The sequence below is a fragment of the Oncorhynchus mykiss genome, chromosome 1 (assembly GCF_013265735.2).
Source record: "Oncorhynchus mykiss isolate Arlee chromosome 1, USDA_OmykA_1.1, whole genome shotgun sequence".
NCBI classification, from domain to species: Eukaryota; Metazoa; Chordata; class Actinopteri; order Salmoniformes; family Salmonidae; genus Oncorhynchus; species Oncorhynchus mykiss.
The window spans coordinates 43510406-43530570 of record NC_048565.1 but is presented as its reverse complement, the minus strand read 5'-3'; the positions used below and the strand labels follow the sequence as shown (position 1 = coordinate 43530570).

The 20165-nt window shown below is 43.0% G+C and overlaps 1 protein-coding gene across 1 annotated transcript in view; it reads right to left on the bottom strand.

Moving 5' to 3' along the window:
* tmtc2b (transmembrane O-mannosyltransferase targeting cadherins 2b) overlaps window positions 1-20165 on the bottom strand; it is a 177527-nt gene that overhangs the window by 102011 nt on the left and 55351 nt on the right. Inside the window, exon 2 of the mRNA XM_021601864.2 lies at window positions 120-699. Within this exon, the coding sequence (XP_021457539.1) occupies window positions 120-699 (580 nt within the window). The remainder of the gene's footprint in view (window positions 1-119; window positions 700-20165) is intronic.

Here is a 20165-nt window from a genome sequence, read left to right as displayed (position 1 = left end):
CCACACAACAACACCCATGTGAATAGATGGGCTTTCCACTTTGCAGTTTACCGGGGTTTTGCCAAAGGGAGAGAGCGAGAGGAGGAAATCAGATACATGGGAAAAAACAAACTGTTTACCTTGTAGAAGAGCATGATGACCTGACGCAACTTGAGCCGGTGGAACACACAGACGTCATAGAGTGCCGACACGGCCAATACAGTCACCCCCTGCTCTTTCCACAGCATGCTGCAGGCAGCACAACCCAGGCTGCCCAGGAGCCAGGCCCCCAGCCTGCAGGGCCCCGCAGGGCCCCCTCGCAGGGCGCAGTGACGCACGTAGCACAGCAGCGACAGCAGGAAGAAGAGGGCGGCACCCACGTCGGCACGGCCTACCACGCCCGCCACTGCCTCTGTGTGGATGGGATGCGAGGCGAACAATAACCCAGCCAGGAGGCTCCACATGCCCTCTCCTAGCAGCAAGCGGGCCAGCCAGGTGAAGAGGGCCGTGACGGCCCCATGGAGGCCCACGTTGACCAGGTGGTAGCCCCAGGGCTCCAGGCCACCCAGGGCATGGTTGAGGCGGAAGGAGAGGGTACACAGGGGCCGGTAGGACTTGTGGCTGCCGCTGTGGGTGAGCAGGGTGCCCCAGAAGTCATCGTAGAAGATGTTGATCCACGGAGTCTCTGGTAGCAGATCCTGGTTGGTTTTGATCGCACGGCTGTGGGCAGAGGGAAAACAGAGGGGTTAGAAGATGAATGTGCAATGATCCTCATGCTTATGGATTACCTGATCAAGGGCAATGCCACCACAGCCCTTGGGACTGGCGTGTCAGTCAATTCAATCAATATGACACAGTATGTCTTCACTGTACCATCACATTCAGTAGAATTGCAAAGACTGAAAGAAATGCCTGGATTTCAGCAGTGGTCATTTATCATGCCCCAAAGATAGGAGCCTTAGACAGAAATCAAATCACCTTGAAACCTGCTCATGCTTGACAGGGACACAACTCATCACAGAGAAGGCTGATGTACATGTAAAGATGTGTGATCCCCCCTCGGAGTGTGATACATTGCTGTATATAAGTACTGTAGCTTGAAACTTGCGTAAACCTTCTTTGAGAGTGGTATTGTGGCCTTCACCGACGTCAAGTCTCAGAATAAGCAAAGAGAGAGGAGTGCTCACCAAGGCTCTTACTGTGTGGACTCAGGGACTGCAGAGGCGCATGTACCACACCCTTGACCGAAAAAGAATAAAGCAACAAAGAGAGAGAGAGAGGGGGGATGCCACGTTGGCATAAAGGAGCATGGGGAGCCAGGGACCAAAGACGTGTCAATCACAGCTAGCCCTGTGTTTACCAACCGTTGAGTGCTGGGTATCTCACACACAGACACGCCACACTGTGTCAAGAGAGAGAGGCAAGGGAGGAAGGATGAACAAATATGTTTGTGGAAGGGATTACAAAGCAGGAGGGACTAGAGAGAGCAAACTAGAGAGCAGTGTTAAGGCCATGCATAATAAGTGTTGAGGGGCCATGGACACTCATGGAGAGACCATGCTGTGCATGTACAGTAGCTACCCCACCACGGGGCAACCCTGGCCTGTGTACTGTACTGTCCCCCCTCCCCATGGCTGGTGTCCGGGGTTGCGCCTGAGTGTTTGACCCTGACGGCCATACATCAGGCCTAAGCTGTGTGAGGTGTGAGGGTTGGATAGATGTGCAATTAGCCCCCTACCGGAGCACACAATGTCCGCGTCTTTGTTACCTAGCTGTGAGGTGGCTCTGGCACTGACACAAGACCTTGAACCCAGTGTGTCTGGGAAGTAGGCGGGAGACAGGGGGAGGCAGGTGGAGCAGGCGGGGAGATGATGGCTATGTAATGAGTCTCCTTGGAGAGGAGGAGGTGCATGATAACACAGAATGCCACCGCATAATTAAAAAGCCTGATGGATGGGACGTGTGATAACATACTGAGAACGACAGGTTGTAATGAGTCCCCACGGCAGGCACAATTAGCACACGCAATTAGACGTGGAGCGAGGAGAGGGAGAAAACAGGCACACACTGCACAACACACAATAACAGACTGAGATAAACAAGGAATTCAAAGAAATGCGCCAAGGCGGCAGAGGAATCAAGGTGAATAATTTATCTATGGATAATTTTTTTGGGGGAAACCTCTGCATTTGTGTAGCTCTTAAACCTAGAACCTTTACCCGGCATTGTCCTACATAGCCGCAAATAGCAACCATCTTGCCCTGCTTCTCAATATGGCTATGCCAGAAAGCAGATGAGGTTGTTGAAAAGGGGAAAGGTATGGAGATTGCAACCCACAACAAATAGCTAAATAAACTACCTCTGACAGGGCGAGGACAAATAGCCCTCCTTATGATAGATCTGGGGGGAAATTAATACAACCAACCTGGCCTATATGGAAGCTGAGAGGCAAAGATGATCAGCCGGAGATATTTCTATGAAATGAAAATGCCTGACATGTCAGTGAGCAGATCATTGGGTTTCAGACCTGGTTTCAAAAAATCATTTCATATACAGTACATGACATGGGATTGATAGAGCTTGCCTGGTGCAATCGAACCAATAGAATAGTCACAAAAGTGCCAACCCCACCCATTTGGCTCTACAGACAGGCTAAAGCAAATGCTGAAAGTATGTGATAGATTTCTAATAGTATTTGAACCCAGGCCGGATGGGTTTCTCTGGACCTCCAGGTAGCTCACCGCTGACAGAGTAAGATCTCTCTTTGGTTCACGGCTCTGATATACACGTTTATTTTCTCTAGCCCATTTGTCAAGTGAGATCTTCACTCCAGCACAAGGCTCCAGCACATCAGAGGCATTATGGTTCAACTACATATTTAATCCATTTGGAAGACAAGTGTGCCTTTTTTCCATTGTACATTGAAGTGGTGGCAGAAAGGACAGATACATTATATATTGTTTGAAACCTCACCAGCTCTGGCACCAAAATAAAATACCAAAACCCAATGCCAATCCTTCAAACCCACAGTCTCTACGAAGCAGCCATGGATGCCTGAATCACAATGCATACATTGCATTCAGAAAGTATTCAGGCCCCTTCACTTTTTCCACATTTTGTCACGTGACAGCCTTATTCTAAAATTGATTAAATTCAATGTTTTTCCTCATCAATCTAAACACAATACCCCATAATGACTAAGCAAAACCAGGTCTTAAGAAATGTGTGTAAATGTATTAAAAATGTAAAATAAACAGAAATACATTATTTACATAAGTATTCAGACCCTTTGCTATGAGACTCGAAATTGAGCTCAGGAGCATCCTGTTTCCATTGATTATCCTTGATGTTTCTACAACTTGATTGGAGTCCACCTGTGGTAAATTCAATTGATTGGACATGATTTGGAAAGACACACACCTGTCTATATAAGGTCCCACAGTTGACAGTGCATGTCAGAGCAAAAACCAAGCCATGAGGTCAAAAGGAATTGTCCATAGAGCTCAGAGACAGGATTGTGTCGAGACACAGATCTGGGGAAGGGTCCCAAGAACACAGTGGCCTCCATTCTTAAATGGAAGAAGTTTGGAATGACCAAGACTCTTCCTAGGGCTGGCCACTGGCCACAATCGGGGGAGAAGGGTCTTGGTTAGGGAGATGAACAAGATCCCAATGGCTTCTCTGACAGAGCTCCAGATTTTCTCTGTGGAGATAGGAGAACCTTCCAGAAGGACAACCATCTCTGCGGTACTCCACCAATCAGGCCTCTATGGTAGAGAGGCCAGATGGAAGCCACTCCTCAGTAAAAGGCACAAGACAACCGCTTGGAGTTTGGCACCTAAAGGAGTCTCAGACCATGAGAAACAAGATTCTCTGGTCTGATGAAACCAAGATTAAACTCTTTGGCCTGAATGGCAAGCATCACATCTGGAGGAAACCAGGCACCGCTCATCACCTGGCAAATTACTATCCCTACGGTGAAGCATGGTGGTGGCAGCTGTGGGGATGTTTTTTAGCGACAGGGACTGGGAGACTAGTCAGGATCGAGGGCAAGGTGAACGGAGCAAAGTGCAGGGAGATCCTTGATGAAAACCTGCTCCAGAGTGCTCAGGACCTCAGACTGGGGTGAAGGTTCCCCTTCCAACAGGACAACAGCACAAAGCTGGAGTGACTTCGGGACAAGTCCTTGAATGTCCTTGAGTGGGACAGCCAGAGCCCGGACTTCAACCCGAACTAACATTTCTGGAGAGGCCTGAAAATAGCTGTGCAGCGACGTGTGCGGATTGATGAGGGATTTTTTTCTTCTCCATTTTAGAATATGGCTGTAAAGTAACAAAATATGGAAAAAGTTAAGGGGTCTGAATACTTTCGAATGCACTGTATGTTCAGTTCTCCGATTGTCTGCTTCTTGAATGTCACGTCAGAGAGGCAGGCGAGCACCTACACCACTGCAGTTGACAGGCACTCTCAGGGGGAGAGGATGAAAGACTGTGGAAAGAGAGCGAGGGGAATAAGAGAAGGGGTCGTATAACCCACATCATCTTAGCCACCGCTGTTCCAAGTGGAGGAATTACGACATTTGTATGATGACGAGTCTAATCATAGCCATTTTCTCAATGCAATCCAAGGCCATTCATTAATTAGTCCTGTTTAGCATGGTTGCGTGGGTCCTGATCACCGCAGCACATCCAGCCCCATTCAGCTCTGGCTGAAGGGCCTGCCGGTCCTGCCTGGCAGAGTGGAAGATTGGGTTTATGTGGCTGGGCCCGTCTTTCTGGGAAGCTGGCAGCAGCAGGACCTCTCTGTGCACTGCAAATCTTTTCCAGCCGTGAGTGCATTCCTTTGCCACCCGCACGCTTTCTGCGCCTGCCTGGCGACTCCCAGAGGACCGGCGGGATCATGTGACCGCTAACAAGCGAAACCCGAAAAAGCACCACCTCCCACTTCCTCACACCCCACCCAGGCTTCCACCCTTTCCCACCCAAGTTATGTCTGCTCCCCAATTTCTAGGATGAGTATTGTGTGACTCAATCGGTCAGGTATTTTTTTCCTCATCACTCTGGCTTGCCAAAGTTTTTGCACCGATTCTGGTGCACTTTTTATGTACTAAGTATTTCAATGTTCACTTTTAACAGGAGGGTTCATCCAAAGCTCAAGAAAAGATAGGCCTACAGAGCAGGCTAGTCAGAAAAACATATAAACGATGCAAGGTCCTAGAGGAAACATTATCAACTTTATGTAGGCCTAGTATGTAGATAACTTAATACACCAGGCAAGATGGTACTCATAGTGATTGTTGTGGTGGATCTAGACAAAACTCAAATGCAGCAGTGTTGACAGCAGCTCATGACTTCAAATGTTGAGGCCAGAGTAGTGCATGACTTCATCAAAACAAAGGCGTGTGATTCACCCAGAAAGGAAAACAAACTCAGTAAAGTGTCTGGTGCTTATATCAAAGCCGTGATTAAGAGCCAATCCATGCTTGAGCCGAAAATAAGGTCGGAGGCGCCGTATTGATGGTGTGACGCAATTGCGGAGCCTCCGGAGGCAAGCAGAGGTCAAATTGAATTTCATAGGGCTTTGCCGTGCGCCTCTCAAATTTTTTAAAAATGCGGAGGGCTCCGTATAGCTCTGCATTGATTGGTTGACGGTACCGTAGGTGAGGGCAGGAAGTCCTGTAAAAACACTAACTCACTTCCTTGACAACTTCCTTCACAAAAGCTCTGCGCTGCTCGGCAAAGTGCAAGAAGAATGAATGCCCTGACTTCTGCAGAGGCCGTATCACCGTAAATGTTGCAAGGTTAATGCAGACTTCGGATTGACCATGCAGCGCCTTTTACTGCCCTCACAAGGTCCAAATCTTCTCAATGAAGAGGATCACTTTCCCTTTAAAAAGGCTCAACATTAAAAAGAGATAGCAACGGAAAACATGGATAACCTTTTTGCAAAGAAGTCTCAAAGTTATGGAGTTTGATCAGTGCTAGTTTGAAAACGCAATGGTTAAAAGCTCAATTGAAATGATACATGTACTTTCATTTTAATAGCAGTGCGTATGATTCATGCCACAATGAAATTGCAATGTATGGACCCCAAAAAATATTTTCAACGTACCGATTCCATGGCACATGGTTTATGAACTAATACACAAACATTTAATTTCAATTTAAATGATTATACAAAATTCTTGCATCCAATAGAATGTTAAATATATGGGGGATACAAACTTCCCAGCTTTTGCTGTGTCATTAGATAATTTGTCATTAGATCATTTATTTTGGTGCTGTCCATATGTAGCTTGTTTTTAGTCACAGGTCCAGGAATGGCTGAAGAATTGCAACATTTACATGTAGCTAACTCTGCAGATAGCACTACTAGGTGATTTAAAAAGTCATCGTCAATCAATCTATAATATAATAACACTTTCAGCAAAAATGTTTTTCTTTAATTTACAATCTGTAAAAACTATCAGAATAGAAAGGTTCAGAACCTATTGTGAAACATCACAGTTGAAAAATATAGAATTCCAATATGGATGGTGGGTGTTAAGCGATAGATGGGAGGGGTTGAATCGTGGGAATAAAAACAACAAGATAACTATTGTAAAATTCACTCTGTAATATGTATACAGTATGAATAAGCTGAAAGTAGAAGCCTAAGTGTTGTTGTTCATTAGTTTACTCCAATTAGGGGAGGGGTGGCAGGGTTAGTGGAAAATAATAAAGGAAAAGATATTTAAAAAATATATGTATATATATATATATATATATATATATACACACAGTGCATTCAGAAAGTATTCAGACCCCTTGACTTTTTCCTAATTTTGTTGCATTACAGCCTTATTCTACAATTGATTTAATTGTTTTTTTTCCTCATCAATCTTCACACAATAGGTCCTCTATAGGTCCTCTCAAGCTCTGTCAGGTCGAATGGAGAGCATTGCTGCACAGCTATTTTCAAGTCTTTCCAGAGATGTTCGATCAGATTCAAGTCCAGGCTCTGGCTGGATCACTCAAGGACATTCAGAGACTTGACCCGAAGCCACTCCTGCATTGTCTTGGCTGAGTACTTAGGGTTGTTGTCCTGTTGGAAGGAGAACCTTCGCCCCAGTCTGAAGTTCTGAGCGCTCTGGAGCATGCTTTCATCGTGGCTCTCTCTCTGTACTTTGCTCTGTTAATATTTCCCTTGATCCTGATAAGTCTCCCAGTCCCTGTCGCTAAAAAACATCCCCAAAGCATGATGCTGCCACCACCATGCTTCACTGTAGGGATGGTGCCAGGTTTCCTCCAGACGTGACGCTTGGCATTCAGGCCAAAGAACTACAATCTTGGTTTCATCAGACCAGAGAAGCTTGTTTCTCATGGTCTGAGAGTCCTTTAGGTGCCTTTTGGCAAATTTCAAGCAGCTGTGTGCCTTTTACTGAGGAGTGGCTTCCCTCTGGCGACTCTACCATTAAGGCCTGATTGGTGGAGTGCTGCAGAGATGGTTGTCCTTCTGCAAGGTTTTCCCATTTCCACATAGGAACTCTGGAGCTCTGTCAGAGTGACCATCGGGTTCCTGGTCACCTCCCTGACCAAGGTCCTTCTCCCCTGAATGCTCATATAATTCCTTTGACCTCATTGCTTGGTTTTAGCTCTGCCAACTGTTGGACCACACATAGACAAGTCTGTGCCTTTCCAAATCATGTCCAATCAATTGAATTTACAACAGGTGGACAACAATCAAGTTGTAGAAGCATCTCAATAATTATCAATGGAAACAGGATGCACCTGAGCTCAATTACGATTCTCATAGCAAAGGGTCTGTATACTTATGTAAATAAGGTATTTCTGTTTTATCAAAATGTATATATAGTAACAGTCAAACGTTTGGACACACCTACTCATTACAGGGTTTTTATTTATTTTTACTATTTTCTACATTGTAGAATAATAGTGAAGACATCAAAACTATGACATAACACATATGGAATCACGTAGTAACCAAAAAAGTGTTAAACCAATCAAAATATATATGATTCTTCAAAGTAGCCACAATTTGCCTTGATGACAGCTTTGCACACTCATGGCATTCTCTGAACATGTTTCTTGGAAGCCATTTCAGTTAATTTGTGGAATTTCTTTCCTTCTTGATGCATTTGAGCCAATCAGTTGTGTTGTGACAAGGTAGACGTGGTATACAGAAGATAGTCCTATTTGGTAAAAGGCCAAGTGCATTTACGGCAAGAACAGCTCAAATAAGGAAGGCAGTTCGCCACTGATTCATTCCAAACCACTCATTGTTGAATTTGTGATTTCCAACTTCTTATGTAATGTTTATGTCCAATGGCCAATAAGCACCGTTATGTTTTCTCTGTCATTTATCTTCATATGACAAGGATTTTACCTTTTTTTTTTACCTTCTATCTTGGCCAGGTAGGCCAGTTGAGAACAAGTTCTCATTTACAACTGCGACCTGGCCAAGATAGAGCAAAGCAGTGTGACACAAATAACACAGAGTTACACATGGGATAAACAAAAGTACAGTCAATAACACAATAGAAAAGTCTATATACAGTGTGTACAAATGTAGTAAGATTAGGGAGGTAAGGCAGTAAATAGGCTATAGTGGCAAAATAATTTAAATTTAACAATTAAACACTGGTGTGATAGATGTGCAGAAGATGAATGTGCAAGTAGAGATACTGGGATGCAAAGGAGAGAGAACTGGAAGGAAAGGCAGCCAAAGTAGGTGTTGGCTTTGGGGATGACCAGTGAAATATACCTGCTCGAGCGCGTGCTTCGGGTGGGTGCTGCTATGGTGACCAGTGAGCTGAGATAAGGCGGGCTTTACCTAGCAAAGATGACCTGGAGCCAGTGTGTGTGTCGACGAATACGAAGCGAGGGCCAGTCAACGAGAGCATAGAGGTCGCAGTGTAGCGTCAGTTTTACGAGGGTATGTTTGTCAGCATGAGAGAAGGATGCTTTGTTTCGAAATAGGAAGCTGATTCTAGATTTCATTTTAGATTGGGGATGCTTAATGTGAGTCTGGAAGGAGAGATTATAGTCTAACCAGACACCTAGGTATTTGTAGTTATCATTATCTAAATCAGAACCGTCTAGAGTAGTGATGCTAGATGGGCAGGCGGGTATGGGCAGCGATCAGTTGAAAGCATGCATTTAGTTTTACTTGCATTTAAGAGCAGTTGGAAGCCACGGAAGGAGTGTTGTATGGCATTGAAGCTCGTCTGGAGGTTAGTTAACACAGTGTCCAAAGAAGGGCCAGAAGTATACAGAATGATGTCGTCTGCGTAGAGGTGGATCAGAGAATCACCAGCAGCACGAGCGACATCATTGATGTATACAGAGAAAAGAGTCGGCCCGAGAATTGAACCCCGTGACACCCCCATAGAGACTGCCAGAGGTCCGGATAACAGGCCCTCCGATTTGACACACTGACCTCTATCTGAGAAGTAGTTGTTGAACCAGGCAAGGCAGTCATTTGAGAAACCAAGACTGTTGAGTCTGCCGATAAGAATGTGGTGATTGAGAGTCGAAAGCCTTGGCCAGGTCGACGAATACGTCTGCACAGTATAGTCTTTTATCGATGGCGGTTATGATATCGTTTAGGACCTTGAGCATGGCTGAGGTGCACCCATGACCAGCTCGGAAGGTACGGTGGGATTCAAAATGGTCGGTGATCTGTTTGTTAACTTGGCTTTAGAAGATGTTAGAAAGGCAGGGTAGAACAGATATAGGTCTGTAACCGTTTGGGTCTAGAGTGTCTCCCCCTTTGAAGAGGGGGATGACCGTTGCAGCTTTCCAATCTTTAAGGATCTCAGATGATATGAAAGAGAGGTTGAACAGGCCAGTAATAGGGGTTGCAACAATTGCGGTGGATCATTTTAGAAAGAGAGGGTCCAGATTGTCTAGCCCAGCTGATTAAAAGGGATCCAGATTTTTCAGCTCTTTCAGAACATCAGCTATCTAGATTTGGGTGAAGGAGAATTGGGAGAGAAATGGAGAAGTTACTGTGGGGGGTGCAGAGCTGTTGACCAGGTTAGGGATAGCCAAGTGGAATGCATGGCCAGCCGTAGAAAAATTATTATTGAAATTCTCGATTATCGTAGATTTATCGGTGGTGACAGTGTTTCCTAGCCTCAGTGCAGTGGGAGGCTGGGAGGAGGTGCTCTTATTCTCCATGGACTTTCATGATGATGACCACTTGTCTAGCTTGCTAGCTAGGATTTTGAAAGGACAATGTTGACATCATACTTTCAAAACATCAGTCCAATCAAAGCTACTGTAGATATAATGTGATTTCACGTAATTTTAACTATGGCCAATGACCTTGAGCCTTCTTGGATGGGCACTTCTAATGTAAATCTATGGCAGCACCTTTCTAGCTCTCCCTGTAGATTTTGCGGTGACGTAGTGTCCCCATGAGTGACAGAACACTGCGCCAATCACGGCACAACTAGAGAACATTACCAACCCCTACGCTCTGTATTTTCCGCTGGCTGCCCCACCACCACAGAAATCACTGAGCTAGTCTGAAACACCTGCATTTTGGAGATTAACGGTACCATTAACTATTTGGAATGGGATGATGAATCAGATGAATCAGAGAGCAGAAGCCAGATACGAGTACAGATACCTTCCAAAGACAGCAGAAGAAACTGGCAGAATAATGACTATGCTAATTCTGTCAGTGTGGTTCCTTCCTTCCGCCAATAAAATACAGCTGAGATGGAGAGTTTCACATAAAAACAGCTGTACTCACACATCCTCTTTGACAGGAATATGTACGATTTAAAGAACGTAAAGTTGACAAGCAAACATTTTGAAAAACGTTTAAACAGCCTACTTACTTTTATCATACAGCATGCTATCAGAGAGCATTTTAGAGAGGGAGAGCAATGACTGTAAAAAGTGGTCTTCTCAGAACAATACACAATAGTTTCCACTTTATGCCAGCATGTAAAACAAGGGGAAACTGCACTGGCAGTTGGGAAAAGTGATGTCGTCTCTGCCAAGTATGTGTCATCACCCTGCTTTAATATCTGAAAGGAGCACAGCCGTATTTTGCGAATGCCCTCTGAGGCCTTTGTGTTCTCCTCTCAGGCTTTCCACCATCTCCTTTGTGTAATGTTTCTTTCCATGGGCATGCTAACAGGTCAACAATAGAACAGTATAAAACCTTAATGCCTCTCATGGTGCCATTTTGAATGATTTCTCAAGGTTGGCAATCTGACTCTTTCATTTTGTGCTCAAGTGCTTATGAGGACTGCTTCTGTTTGTAAAATCCTGACAATACATGCTGTATCTGTGAAGGAAGTGTAACATAAACACTTGTATCTTTCTTATACAAGAACACCACAGATCATGAGTACTACTGTAAAAGTCATCTTTATGATTGACTTTTACTCTCACTCATGGAAGAAAGGGTGTCTTATCAATTGTAGTACTATATTCTTTTGAATTTCAACATACTCAAAACCCCCCAAAATATAATTTGAATACATTAATTAGTAATATAAGTAAGAGATTGTAATAAAAAGCTCAGTCAGTCACAGAAATAATTTGCCTAAAGAGAGAAAAAAACATAGTCCTTTGTGTCATCGTTACAAATCAGGTATTAGAGAAACACACTATTAATGGGACATGTCTGGATAAGAATGTGCCAAACGTACCAAAACATGATCAAGCCTCAGTGCTATTGCATACTCATACAGAAGTATGCCTGTTCTGAGTAAATGCTGATTCGCTTCAATTCATATTCAGACAACAATCATATTAGATATCTTTGTCAACAGACACCTTGATCACAAACAATGGTTCCTGAGTTATCACTACAATTCATTTCTGCACCGCCTAGCTAAACATAAATTATTATATATATTTTTAAAAATCTATATGACCTGCTGGTGGCCGATTACAATACGTCAGCAATTTTGCTAATTGAGTTTAGTAGGCCTATAAGTAGCCTGGTCTCAGATCTGTGCTGTCAGTTTGTGTAGTTTTGACAATGGCGTGACAATTCATAGGAGTTGGCAAGACTGGGACCACAAGAGAACTGGGACCACAAGCTATACAGTCAGTGGAGGAGAGAGTTTAGTGACCCGCCAGTCAGCCAGGACAAACAGGGAAAGTAATTGTGATTTGTTTCAGGAAACTAGGCGTATGTCGCACGTCACTACTTCACAGGAGAGGCATTTGAAAGTAAACTTTGGCAGAAATGCCTTCTGGAACATGTGAACTTTCATGTGCCATAACAACAAACATGTACGCCATCTGTAAATACGAATAAAATTGTTAAATGACGAGCCTAGATGGTTTAGCCACGGAAAAAGTTGGGAACCTTCCCATGATTGGCTAAGATAATGGATGGGCTGGACATGCCGAGAGATGAGTTCGGATTGGTCTGCCATGTAGCAGGCTTCTGTCTATAACATGAGCTGGTCAGTATGGCTCGCTTCGAGACAAGCAACACTGAAGCTTGCATGAGAGCACCAGCAGTTGCGGACGACTGTGTGATCATGCTCCCCATATCTGATGTGAGCAAGACCTTTAACCTTTTCACATGTGCGTTCCAAATATCTCTAACAGTCGCCCCACCGTGAGTTGTTTCATGCACGTGATGTCAGAAAGAACTCACTGTTCCAAAATGTGATTATTACACAACAGGACAGTTAACACGCACTGCCTGCTAATTATCTATAGGCTATGTTCAATTTGTCATTTTAAAACTATTTTCGAAATAAATTGAGGTGTTTTCCGCCTCCTCATTAATTCACATAGAAGTAGCCCATTTCAGAGACAATTTATGTTAGAGGCTTTACTGAGCTGGATAAACTTCTCTATTTGAGGAGAGCCCACCGTACTTCACTCATGTTTGCGCAGATCAGGTATTCATATATTTGCGCAGTCTTGCAAGAATTGGAACATTTTCTTGCTGGCGCTCGCTTTGCCTTCCTTCTTGTTTTCCTTACAAATAATAACGTTGGACAGTAAGTTCCTTATTTTCTGTATATCGTGATGTTGTTTCTACTATGGGCGCATACAGTATGTATGTACAGTGGGGCAAAAAACTATTTAGTCAGCCACCAATTGTGCAATTTCTCCCACTTAAAAAGATAAGAGAGGCCTGTAATTTGCATCATAGGTACACTTCAACTATGACAGACAAAATGAGAAAAAAAATCCAGAAAATCACATTGTAGGATTTTTAATGAATTTATTTGCAAGTTATGGTGGAAAATAAGTATTTGGTCACTTACAAACAAGCAAGATTTCTGGCTCTCACAGACCTGTAACTTCTTCTTTAAGAGGCTCCTCTGTCCTCCACTCGTTAGCTGTATTAATGGCACCTGTTTGGACTTGTTATCAGTATAAAAGACACCTGTCCACAACCTCAAACAGTCACACTCCAAACTCCACTACAAACATAAGCAATTTTCTGTAATTGGCTCGCCATTAACTTGTAAATAATTATCTTGTTGTCAGTTTATTTTCCTGTAATAATGAAGATAAATGAGCTAAAGGGAAGATGTTGTCAGCTATATGATATGGTCATTATTTGAACTGGCTAGCAAGTTAACTTAACATTAGCTAGCTAGCTAACAAGGTAGAAACAAACCAAAACATTGTTTAGAAAGTTGTTTTTAGTTGCCTGGTTTGCTAGATTGACATTTACTAAATGTATTTTTAAAGGGTGGGTTTATTGGTGGTAAAATAATCTAATTATGCTATTTTGGGCAGCCTGTCATTTTTGTGTTTATACTTTTTCATAACGACAATGACAAGTTTGATGTCAGACTGTCACGCCCTGACCATAGAGAGCCTTTTTATTCTCTATGTTGGTTAGGTCGGGGTGTGACTAGGGTGGGTAATCTAGGTTGTTTTATTTCTATGTTGGCCTGGTATGGTTCCCAATCAGAGGCAGCTGTTTAGCGTTGTCTCCGATTAAGGATCATATTTAGGCAGCCATTTCCCCACTGGGTTTGTGGGATCTTGTTTATGTGTAGTTGCCTATGAGCACTCCATAGCTTCATGTGTCATTTGCTCTTTATTGTTTTTTGTGCGGTTCACTTCAAATAGAATATTTTGAACCGATATCACACTGCACGTTGGTCCGAATGTTATTCCGACGATCGTGACACAGACGACAATAGAATGTTCATGATGTCACTGCGACAACTGTCGATAGACGTAGTATAAACCAGTCTTTAATCTTGAAATATTTGGCTGTTTTGTACATGGCCTCACATATGAATCCTTAAAGAGATGGGTGGTGCTAAAGCTTAAGAGGTTGTGAACGATGCTGAATGGGTGTAGACAAAGAAGAACTCTCCAGTAGGTGTACCAAAACATTCAAGAGACATTTTCTCAAAAGTGAGATTACAAGTTTCTCAACTTTCAAAGCATAATTACTTTCCCATTGTTCCTCAACTGTAGTGTATGACATACCGTTTTCTAGAGTCTCTACTTTTATCCAATGTAAAAATTGGTCGGTCACAATTGTGGTGTAGATCATTCTAGCCAGTACACGAACACCGTAGTCACTGAAAATCCCCATTTGTCAGGGATGAATAGTTCCCCCACTCTGTTTGACATGTATGATAAGTGAGATTATAATAGAAGCCTCAGACAATATCAGCCTTGAGGAATGTGAGTGTTATACAAGATTGGATCACTTGTTTAAAAGCATCTGTTGTTTGTTAAGTCATAGGTGGAAATAGTATAACTAGCTAACCTATTTGATTGCTATGCACATGAAAACCTACTTGCATTTGACATAAATTACTAAAATGCAGGTAAAAGAAGAAAGACAGATTTTGTATACAATATCTTCCCACAAAAAACTCTTCAGATCTGACTGGCATTTCCTTGTTGGTTCGAGATCAGAATGATTGACACAAGCCCAGCCCAGGCACTTTCTCATTAAAATATTGAATTGTCCTACGAACTACACAAAATAAGTGTTGGGTGTTACGCATCTCTCCTTCGACAAGGATAAATTACTCCTGTGCAATCACATTAAAAGTTGTTAATGGAGGAGTAGATACTGGGGGTTTAAGATGCAGGTGACACTGGGTCAAAGTCAATAAGAGTAGTGCTCAACCTCCTCTAGGGGTTTGCTTTTATATACAAATGTATATGCTCATATTCTTTTTTATATTACCTTTATTTAACTAGGCAAGTCAGTTAAGAACAAATTCTTATTTCAATGACGGCCTAGGAACAGTGGGTTAACTGCCTGTTCAGGGGCAGAACGACAGATTTGTACCTTTTCAACTCGGGGGTTTGAACTTGCAACCTTGGGGTTACTAGTCCAACGCTCTAACCACTAGGCTACCCTTACCCTCATTATACAGTAATTTGTCTTTTATTTGGATAAATGACTCATTAGATTTCCCCTATGAGGGACAATAAAGTTGTATCGGATTGAATATAATAGAATTCCATAGTCTGAGGTCAAGAAAACTGAAGGATGAACAATTATAATTAGAAACCTCCAAAACTATTTTAGCATATTAGCATTTTCTAACACAGCAGAATGAGTCCATCCCTGCGAGGGGTTATTTGCAATGCTCTGTCAGTACAAACGCAAAGGCTCACTCCATTTCACGCCACAGTAGATAAGCAAACAGTGGGACACTGTGACAGATCATGGAGCGGAGCTGGGCAGTGATGAAGTACTGTTTTAGCTCAATGGACGACACCGCCTGCTCCCTAGCATCCTGATCAGTCCTTTGTACTAGACTGGGATGGTCCTATTGGGGTGTGCTCTGCATACTGATCACCATGGAGAAATGAGCACCGGGCAGCCCTGGTTAGGCAGCTATGCATGGTGGAAGGTTGCTTTGGGCGAGGTGTTTGTTGCATCATTAGCTGTACTGTAACAGAGCAGAGCCACAGCAGGGCTGTGATTAATAGGGCTGTCGGGGTGCCCCTCCCACTCAGACGGAACCATGTCTGGCTGCACTGCCCAGGATTAGACAGAGTAATAAAGGCAATTTTCCGCACTCAGCACTGTTTAGTCAAACAGGAGCCACGGATGGAGGTAAATGCTCTGCAAGAAATTAAACTTCTTACAGATGGAAATATTGCCTTTCATAACTGCATAGCATAGTTTGGCATCCTCTAAAGGCCATGAAGACCCTCGTAGTGCATAGTAGCAGTTCCTCTGCAAAATGAGTTATAGCTAAAACACGTTTTCTTCCATTGAGCCAAGTTAGGGCGTTCTTCAGTACAACAATCCCTTTTCTGCAGTGCCTCTTTCCAAGGCTAACTTTCAAGTTGTATGTAGGTTATAGCATTGCCTAGCCAATCTCAGCCAGGTGTGAGAGCCAATTACAAATCTGCCTGTGCAGAGCAGGCTGTGTGATATACACTCTGATTATTACATCCCATAAACCTGTCAACAAGCTCCTGACTCCTGGGTAGACAGCAGAGGGCTGCCGTGACAACACCACGCCATGCACTTTCTATCCATCTCTCTCTCTTTCTCTCTACCTCCATCTTTCTCTGCCCCTTTTCCTCTACCACCCTCTCCCGCTAGCACCCAATCTTCCCTCCCCTTCTCCTCTGTCTTTGGTTAACCCCTACTGTGTAAGGGGTTAACAGATTCATACATGGAAAACAGATAAATCAAAAGGAAGCTTGTTTTTAATATTTTTTTTCTCCACAAAAGGTTTTATTACAGACAGAAATAAACCTCAGTTTCATCATCTATCCGGGTGGCTGGTCTCAGACAATCCCACAGGTGAAGAAGCGGGATACAGAGGTTCTGGGCTGGCATTGTAACACGTGGTCTGTGGTTGTGAGGCCGGTTGGACGTACTGCCAAATTCTCTAAAACAACATTGAAGGTGGCTTATGGTAGAGAAATTAACATTAAATTCTCTGGCAACAGCTCTGGCGGACATTCCAGCAGTCAGCATGCCAATTGCACACTCCTTCAAAACTTGAGACATCTGTGGCATTGTGTTGTGTGACAAACCTGCACATTTTAGAGTGGCCTTGTACTGAGGACAATAAAAGGTGCACCTGTGTAATGATCATGCTGTTTAATCAGCTTCTTGATACTCCACACCTGTCAGGTGGATGGATTATCTTGGCAAAGGAGAAATGCTCACTAACAGGATGTAAACACATTTTTGCACATAATTTCATATAAGCTTTTTGTGCATATGGAACATTTCTAAAATCTTTTATAGATACTCATGAAACACGGGACACACACTTCACATGTTGCGTTTATATTTTTGATCAGTTTATATATAAACAAAAGTGTAACCCCTTTGTTTTGGCACTAAAACTAAACTTCCATATTTAATGTGCCTTCAGAAAGTATTCCCCTTTACATTTTGTGTTACAGCCTGAATAAAACATGTATTCAATTTAGATTTTGTGTCAATGATGTACACACAATACCCCATAATGTCAAAGTGGAATTTTTTGTTTGTGGAAATGTTGTTTATCAATAATAATAAAAATAAGCCAAAATGTCTTGAGTCAATAAGCATTCAACCCCTTTGTTATGTCAAGCCTAAATAAGTTCAGGAGTTAAAATGTGCTTAACAAATCCTATAAGTTGCATGGACTCATTCCGTGTTCAATAATAGGGGTTAACATGATTTTTGAATGACTAACCCATCTCTGTACCCCAAACATACAATTATCTGTAAGGTCCCTCAGTCGAGCAGGGAGGTTTTTCAATGCCTCGCAAAAAAGGGCACCTATTGGTAGATGGGTAAAAAGAAAAAGCAGACGCTGAATATCCCTTTAAGCATGGTGACGTTATTAATTACACTTTGGATGGTGTATCAATACACCAAGTCATTATGAAGACACAGGCATCCTCCCTTAACTCTGTTGCCGGAGAGGCAGGAAATTGCTCAGGGAATTCACCATGAGGCCGATGGTGATTTTAAAACAAGAGTTTAATTGTTGTGATATGAGAAAACTAAGGCTGGATCAACAAAATTGTAGTTACTCCACAATACTAACCTTAAATGACAGAGTGAAAAGAAGGAAGCCAGCACAGAAAACAAATATTCCAAAACATGCATCCTCTTTGCAACAAGGCACTAAAGTAATACTGCAACAAATGTGGCAAAGAAATTCACTTTTTGCCCTGAATACAAATAATTATGTCACTTGAGTACCCCTTTTCATATTTTCAAGCATGGTTGTGGCATCATGTCATGGTATGCTTGTCATGGCAAGGACTAGGGAGTTTTTAAGGATGAAAAGAAATGGAATACAGCTATAAGCACAGGCAAAATCCTAGAGGAAAACCTGGTTCAGTCTGCTGTCCAACAAACACAGGGAGACAAATTCACCTTTCAGCAGGAAAATAACCTAAAACACAAGGCCAAATCTACACTGGAGTTGCTTACCAAGATACTTTGACTGTTCCTGAGTGGTGCTTCTGTAAAGTATTGACTTTGTAGAAGGGGGTGTGAATATTTATGTAAATCAGATATTTCTGTATTTAATTTTCAAATATGTCAAAAAACATGTTTTTACTTTGTCATAATGAGATATTGTGTGAAGACGGATGCTCATTTTTTTTTATTCATCCATTTTGAATTCAGGCTGCAACATAACAAAATGTAGCATAAATCAAGGGGAATATATACTTGTTTTAAAGGCACTTCGATACATTTTTAATCTAATACTGGGCTATCTTCAGACAAGTCTTGTGTGGCTTGAGGGCATCCTAAAGCAGAACAACCGACGTGTTCGTGAGAGTCTCATTTTCATATTAGTTTGTAGGTCAAACTGGTCAGACGCTACAGACAGAAGTTGGCAGATCGGCGGTACCGACTTCAGACGAGGATTGTGGAGGTCCTAGAGAAAAACAACCGACATGTACGTGTTTGTGAGAGTCTCAAATGTCCATATTAGTTCGTAGGTCAAACTTTTCGGACACGACAGACTTTTTGTGAGAACACAGATATCCGGGATGTCTGCTGGTCTGACAAACACAGATGTAGCTCTGCCACCTTCCACCACAGATGTGTAAGGCTGACATCACCGGATGCGGTGTACTGAGACGCAGCCCATGCAAAAAAATCCCCAGATATCTCTAGCTTAAACAGACGGATTTTAATGAGGGATTTTTGATTACTCTAATTACATTTCTACAGGGGCACGGACATCGACTCTTGGTTAAGGTTTGTGGGTAGACATAGGTCAGTGGTTTCCACTGTTGTATCTCAGGTGTTTTCCTTCCTGAGGGTTTAATTCAACATGCCATCCAGTCATCCAGTCAGATGATGTTCTGAAAGAGCTGCAAAATCTGGACCCCTACAAATCAGCCGGGCTAGACAATCTGGACCCTTACTTTCTAAAATTATCTGCCGAAATTGTTGCAACCCCTATTACTAACCTGTTCAACCTCTCTTTCGTGTCGTCTGATATTCCCAAAGATTGGAACTCTTCTCTGCAATCTGGTTTCCGAGCTGGTCATGGGTGCACCTCAGCCACACTCAAGGTCCTAAACAATATCTTAACCTTGCCTCGCCTGGTTCACCAACTACTTCTCCGATAGAGTTCAGTGTGTCAAATCGGAGGGCATGTTGTCCGGTCCCCTGGCAGTCTCTATGGGGGTGCCACAGGGTTCAATTCTTAAACCAACTCTCTTCTCTGTATACATCAATGATGTCGCTCTTGCTGCTGGTGATCCACCTCTACGCAGACGACACCATTCTGTATACTTCTGGCCCTTCTTTGGACACTGTGTTAACAACCCTCCAGACGAGCTTCAATGCCATACAACTTAAAATACAAGTAAAACTAAATGCATGCACTTCAACCGATCGCTGCCTGCACCTGCCCGCCCATCCAACATCACTACTCTGGACGGTTCTGACTTAGAATATGTGGACAACTACAAATACCTAGGTGTCTGGTTAGACTGTAAACTCTCATTCCAGACTCACATCAAACCTCTCCAATCCAAAGTTAAATCTAGAATTGGCTTCCTATTTCGCAACAAAGCATCCTGCACTCATGCTGCCAAACATACCCTTGTAAAACTGACCATCCTACCAATCCTCGACTTCAGCAATGTAATTTACAAAATAGCCTCAAATACCCTACTCAATAAATTGGATGCAGTCTATCACAGTGCCATCCGTTTTGTCACCAAAGCCCCATATACTAACCACCACTGCGACCTGTACGCTCTCGTTGG